Source organism: Gossypium hirsutum, chromosome D04, assembly GCF_007990345.1.
Source record: "Gossypium hirsutum isolate 1008001.06 chromosome D04, Gossypium_hirsutum_v2.1, whole genome shotgun sequence".
NCBI lineage: Eukaryota > Viridiplantae > Streptophyta > Magnoliopsida > Malvales > Malvaceae > Gossypium > Gossypium hirsutum.
Window position 1 is genome coordinate 47,219,224 of NC_053440.1, and position 6,342 is coordinate 47,225,565.

At 34.8% G+C, this 6,342-nt stretch overlaps 1 protein-coding gene across 1 annotated transcript; it reads left to right on the forward strand.

The window, feature by feature from the left end:
• Positions 1-3,179: 3,179 nt before the first annotated feature.
• On the forward strand, positions 3,180-4,212 carry LOC107898126 (uncharacterized). Its single transcript, XM_016823665.1, has 4 exons — positions 3,180-3,419; positions 3,511-3,627; positions 3,719-3,772; positions 3,883-4,212. Exons 1-4 carry the CDS (start codon positions 3,180-3,182, stop codon positions 4,210-4,212), a joined length of 741 nt encoding a protein of 246 aa, XP_016679154.1.
• The last annotated feature ends 2,130 nt before the right edge of the window (positions 4,213-6,342 follow it).

Below are 6,342 nucleotides of genomic sequence, written 5' to 3' on the forward strand. Positions count from 1 at the left end.
TTCTCCAACTAGATGAAATGTGGAAGCTCATAGTTGGGGCATCTACGAAGTAACTCCTTGAATCTTTCTCATGCCTCGTATAGGGACTCATCATCCATATATTGAGAAGTGGTGGTCTCATTTCGCAACAAAGCATTTTTTCTAGGTGGGAAAGACATTACCAAAAAACATTCGGCTAATTCTTATAAATTTGAAATTGAATGTGGTGACAACGAATTAAGCCATGCTTGTGCTCGATCTCGCAACAAGTACAGAAACAACTTCAATCTCAATGCGTCTTCAGTTACACCGACTATCTTAAAGGAACTGCTCACTTCCATAAATAGACAAAAGTGAAGGTGTGGATCTACTATAGGCATTCCACTAAATTGGTCCATTGTTTAAAGCATTTGAAACATTACAGGCTTCAATTCAAATTGCGTTGCCTCAACCTCCAGTCTCCTAATTCCAAAATTTAACTCATTAAAAAATGGCATAGCATATTGCCTTATAGCTCGATCCCTATCATTAGCAATAAGGATTGGATTACTAGCAGTAACAACTCCATTTCCTTGAACATCGTTTTGATTTTCGAGGTCCATTTCTGTGGCTTGTCTTTGGGCTAATCTTTCACATCTTCTTTTTCTAAAATGTCTTCTCGATTTTAGGGTCTACAAGAGTAAATCAATGATTCGATCTATGCTCATAAACACTAGAAAATAAATCACAAAAAATAAATAATAAAGAATAAAAAATTAATTAAATAAAAATAAAAATAAATAAACCAAATTGCAATAAATAATTTCACAAATAATGATTAAATCAACAGTCCCCGTTAACGGTGCCAAAAACTTGTAACACGTATGTTTGTGCATGTGTATACAGTTGTTATCAAGTAATAAGTAAGTAAAAGAGTTATCGTCTCTACAGGGACTGTATATATTAATTAATATTTTGCAAAATTAAAGTTTTACAAATTCATGAGAAAAACACGACAATTTCGTGTTACTTATGTAAAAATAAATAACTATATGCAAAATTATCCTAAATGCAAATTAACCTAGGTGTGATGAATAATTCAAATGTATTAGATGGGTTTAGCAACAAAGTCGCAAGCTTTAACAACAATAACATGAATAGGCTAGAGTAAACAACATTTGACTTGGTCCATTTTCATCATGTTCACAATGTTCCAGAAAATTTTCCATGGCAACTCGATCTTTCATTAACTTTAAAACTGTTATTAAGTTATTTCAAAATCTTTTACTTAGAAAAACATGCATACTACCATGATCATATTTAACTAAGGGTTTCTTAGAGTTTATCTGAAGTAATAGGGACGGGTTAGGTTTGAAACACTTTAATCACATAAATCTAAAAATTATGCAATGTAATAGAGCTATCTCGAGTTATTATGAACCTTTACTTTAATCGAGGTAGGATCTAAATTAAGCATGCACCTTTCAATTGTTGCGTACATTAATCGCCATCTGGCTAGAATTGATCGACTAATTCTAATGCATTTAATCACATTATAATGAAATAAATACATGCATGATTTTAATTAAAAGCATGATCGATTGAGACACAAAACATCATGAACATAAATCAAATGAACTTCATCAAATTAATATAATCATTCTAGATAAAAAAATTAAGTTATCATCGTTAACAAAAAGAAAACAAAGCAAATTGCAAACATGTTGAAAAATAATAAAGATTAAGGAAGAAGAAACTCTGAATAATTTCGACAATCTTCTGGAAATTGATCGCGGCGGCTTCCTTTAGTCCTTATAATTGCTCCTTTGTGAATGCTCCTCAAGGTGGCTAGCCAAGAGAGAATTTTCTCAAGGAATTGGTAGCTAAATGGAAGGGGAAAATGAATGGTTTATACGTGAGAGGGAGAGGAAAGGAGATGAGAGAAAATATGATAGAATGTGAAGTGAGCGATGCTGGATGTTATGAAAGGGAAGGCCAATTTAAACTTGAAGGGATGCTTAGAGGTTTGCTAAAAATAGCCGAACCATCCCTTAAATATCTCTTTCACTTGCCCGGGCATGAAATGTGGAGAGAGAGGTTGATGGTTGCTTGATTCATGCTTGATTTCATACATGAATCAAGCAAGGGTTGGATGATTTCTTGGGTGTTTGTTAGGCACTTTTTTTTAATTTTTTTTACAAGTGTAAGGACCTCTAAATAAATTTTCCAAACTCTAATTTTGGGCTGCTCATATGCCCTTTCCAAATTAGGCTTCTTTCCCCCTTACTTGGACGGTTTTGTGACCCAAATAATTGCCAGACTTGCTCTTCAATTTAATTAACTTTGGTTTGATCAAAGTCACCTTCTCTTGACCCAATTTTTTTTTATCTTTTTCATCCAACAAAGGTGAAATAGAGCTCATGTCCATGTATAATTAATAAATAAGCTTCTCAACTTTATTAGTTCCATGGTCCCACTACAAAAATTAAACAAAGTAAATTATTATATAACATGAAATAATTATATTATGCAAAAATTTAATACATAAAAGCATAAAATTGTATACTTTTTAAGTAGAATGGTGTCATAGACAACTATAAAAATCTATATAATTTAGAGTTTATAATACTATCAAAGGTTTGTTGAAGGTTTTTCTTTGATAACAGCCCCATTGACTAAGCTATTAAGGAAGGATACTTTATTTTAGTGGGAAAAAGAGTAGTAGGACAACTTTAAGAAACTAAAATCTTTGTTGACTGAAGCTCCCATTCTAATTCAACCAGAATTTGGTAAAGATTATGTTGTGTGCAGTGATGCTTCACGTGTTGGGCTTGGATGTGTTTTAATGCAGGCTGGTAAGGTAGTAGCTTATGCCTCTAGACAGTATAGGCCACATGAAAGTAATTATCCTACTCATGATTTAGAGTTGGCGGCTGTTTTTTTTCACTCCTAAAATCTAGAGACACTGCTTGTATGGTGAAAAGTATATTATTTACACGGCTGTTGTTGTCCTACTCATGATTGAATTATTAAAAGACTATTATTTCACTATAGAGTATCACCCTATGAAAACTAATCTAGTGGCACACACTTTGACTAGAAGGGAAACGTCTGACTTGAGGGCTATGTTTGCTCGTTTGAGTCTATTTGATGATGGGGGTGTCTTGGCTGAGTTATAAGTAAAGCCTATTTAGGTTTAGCAAATCAGAGATAAGCAGATTATGGATGAATCTTTAGCACCTCAATTTAAACAGGTTGAGGATGGGTCGACTAAGGACTTCAAGATTAATTTTGATGGTATTTTGTGTTTTAGAGGCAGGTACTATGTACTGAGTGATCAGAGTTTAAAGCAATCTATACTACAGGAAGCATATAGCAGCCATTATACTATGCATCATGGTAGTACTAAGATGTACTGTGACTTAAGGGAAATGTATTGGTGGTCGGATATTAAATGTGAGGTAATTGAGTTGGTGTCGAAATGTTTGACTTGCCAACAAGGCTGAGCTTCAGTTTGCATTTGAGTTACTACAACTAAATCATATTCCGCAGTGGAAGTTGGAGAGGGTGACTATTGACTTTGTTAGTGGGTTGCCTTTAACACCTACTAAGAAAGATTCTATCTGGGTCATAGTGGATAGATTGACTAAGAACGTTCATTTTATTCTGGTTTGTACTGATTATTCTCTTCAGCAGCTAGCTAAGCTTTATATTTCCAAGATAGTGAGATTGCACGGTGTGCCAATATCAATTATTTCAGATTGAGATCCCCGCTTTACATCTCGATTCTAGAAGAAATTACACAAGGCTTTGGGTACTCTGTTAGACTTCGAAACGACTTTTCATTTGCAGTCTGATGGTTAGTGAGAGAGAATCATTAAAATTTTAGAAGATATGCTAATGAGTTGTGTGATAGATTTTCAGGGTAGTTGGGAGGAGCATCTACCGATGGTAGAGTTCACCTATAATAGCAGTTTCCAGTCTAATATCCAAATGGCATCTTACGAGGCTCTTTATGGTCGTAAGTGCCACTTGCCTTTCTGTTGTACTGAGTTGGGTGAGAAAAAGTTATTCGACCCAGAATTGGTTTCGAAGACTGAAGATAAATTTTGGTTAATTCAAGACATATTAATGGTAACTTCGAATAGACAAAATTCGCATATTGATTTAAAACACATGGACATAGAATTCAGTGTAGGGGATTGGGTTTTTCTTAAGGTTTCTCCATGGAACAAGGTTTTAAGATTTTGCTAGAAAACCAAGTTGAGCCCTAGATTTATTGGACCTTATCGGTTGCTTAAGAGGGTTGGTCCTATTGCATATCAACTTGAATTGTTTACTGAGTTGGATCACATTCACGATATGTTCCATGTTTCGATGTTGAGACAGTATTGATTTGACCCCCACATGTTGTTTAAGTTAAGGAGATCGAGGTTAGACCAAATTTATCATTTAAGGAGAAGCCTATCCGAATTTTAGACCATGAGGTTAAGGATTTGAGGAGGAAGCAAATTCCTTTGGTTAAAGTTATTTGGAGGAATCATGGCTTTGAATAGGATACTTGAGAGCCAAAAGACTCAATTTAGCTTCATTATTCTCACCTATTTGATTCAGATAAATTTTGAGGCCGAAATTTCTTTAAGGGGGAAAGTTATAACATCCAAAACTTTTTCTTTCAAAGATGAGTAAGTGACCCAGTGGTTAAAAAAAATGAGAAGTCAATGCAAAAGATCAAGGTCTTGAGTGTGAATTCTTTCCCTTGCAAAATAGCTTAACTTAAAAAAATTTCTCCTTCCCTCTACTTTTGTGCCGCCCATACCTTATAACCTAGGTATAAATATCACTTTTTCATTAACTTTTCATCCTTTAGTCATTATTTTTCCAACCCTAGCCCCCTCATCCTTTTCCTCTCTTCTCTTCCTCTTCAATTTTTCTTCTCTTTTCCCTCACTGTGCCGCTGCCCAAAACCCTTTTTTGTCACCCATATTTTCATCATTAGCAGTGGATTTTTGCACCATTTTCCTTCTCTTCATTGCTATAGTTTTCCATTAATTTTCCAACCTTAAATATGATATTTTTATCACTTGAAAGAATACCTCTATAGTTGCCACAAGGTTCAACATTGTCGACCCTTAGATATGTCTCAAGTAAGTGTCTTATTCTTCCATTTTTCTTCTTAATTTTTTAGAATAAAAATTCACCATTCTAGATTTGGAATTTTGGTGTTGGTTACTAATGTAAATGGTCATTTTTCAGCCTTTAAAACACTCCACTTGAGTTGACCAAAGCTGTCCCCAAAATTGTCGCTATTAGTGGTGGTTGTCGCCCAAAAATCTTCCTTTTTGTGACTATCGATTTGAGTTTTATTTAGTAAAGTATGTTGTTGTTCCAGCCTAGATTTTTTTTTTTACTTTCAAGCCTAAAATATTCCCTTATCAACCTTTAAACAAATATTTTTGGTGTTCCTCAAAATTGTCTCTTCGTAGCCAATTTTGGTGATGTGTCGCTCCTAAATCTACCATTAGGGGCTGCCGATTTTTATTATTTTTACCACTTATTTTCAGCAAGGTTTTAATCTAATAAACCACTTTCTAATCAGCCTTTAATCATGTATGATTTATGAAAATTCAATCTTAATTGTTCGACAACTAGATCTAACGAATTGGGAAGCGTAAGTACGATTGTTCGTAGGTTATTGGGTAGTATCGGTTCGGTTGTTAAGGGTTTTTTGGCTGGATAAATTGGGGTTAATTATTGGTGTTTTAGCTATATATTTTTATTATTTTATTGTGTTAGGCACTAATTTAAACACCCCAGACCAGCAATGAAGTTGTTAGTCGCTCAGGCGCACACTATAGGAATTTAAGGTTTTAGAGGCATTTTTAGTGGCGTTTGGACGAAAAATCCCGTAAATATTATACATTAATGGCGCTAATGGAAAAACATCGGAATAGGTAAAGTAGCGGCGTTTATGAGAAAAACGCCACAAAAGGTCAAGCATTAGTGGCGTTTATGAGAAAAATGCCGCAAAAAGTCAAGCATTAACGGCGCTATGAGAAAAACGCCACAAAAGGTCAAGCATTAACAGGGCTATGAGAAAAATGCCACAAAGTATCATTTTATTTTAAATGAAACGGTGACTTTTTGCTCTACTCAGTTTTATCCCAACTCATATCCCCGAAATCCCCTATCTTTTCCCTAAAAATTTTCCCCAAATCCCTAAATTTATTCCCCAAATCAAAATCTCCAAATCTTTCCCCGACCATCTGCTGCATCACCATCGACTATCTCCTTAGCTGCATCGCTGTCGACTGTCCCCTATGCTACATCTCCATTGACTGTTCCCTCTGCTGTATCACCATCAAAACTCTTTTGCTGCAACAA

What these genes read in the sequence shown, in the direction of transcription:
- LOC107898126 (XM_016823665.1), top strand. Translation starts at nt 3,180, where the DNA reads ATGGATGAATCTTTAGCACCTCAATTTAAACAGGTTGAGGATGGGTCG. An exon ending in AGAACGTTCATTTTATTCTG is followed by an intron (nt 3,628 to 3,718) that starts GTTTGTACTGAT and finishes CAATTATTTCAG; the next exon opens with ATTGAGATCCCCGCTTTACA. An exon ending in GAAATTACACAAGGCTTTGG is followed by an intron (nt 3,773 to 3,882) that starts GTACTCTGTTAG and finishes ATAGATTTTCAG; the next exon opens with GGTAGTTGGGAGGAGCATCT.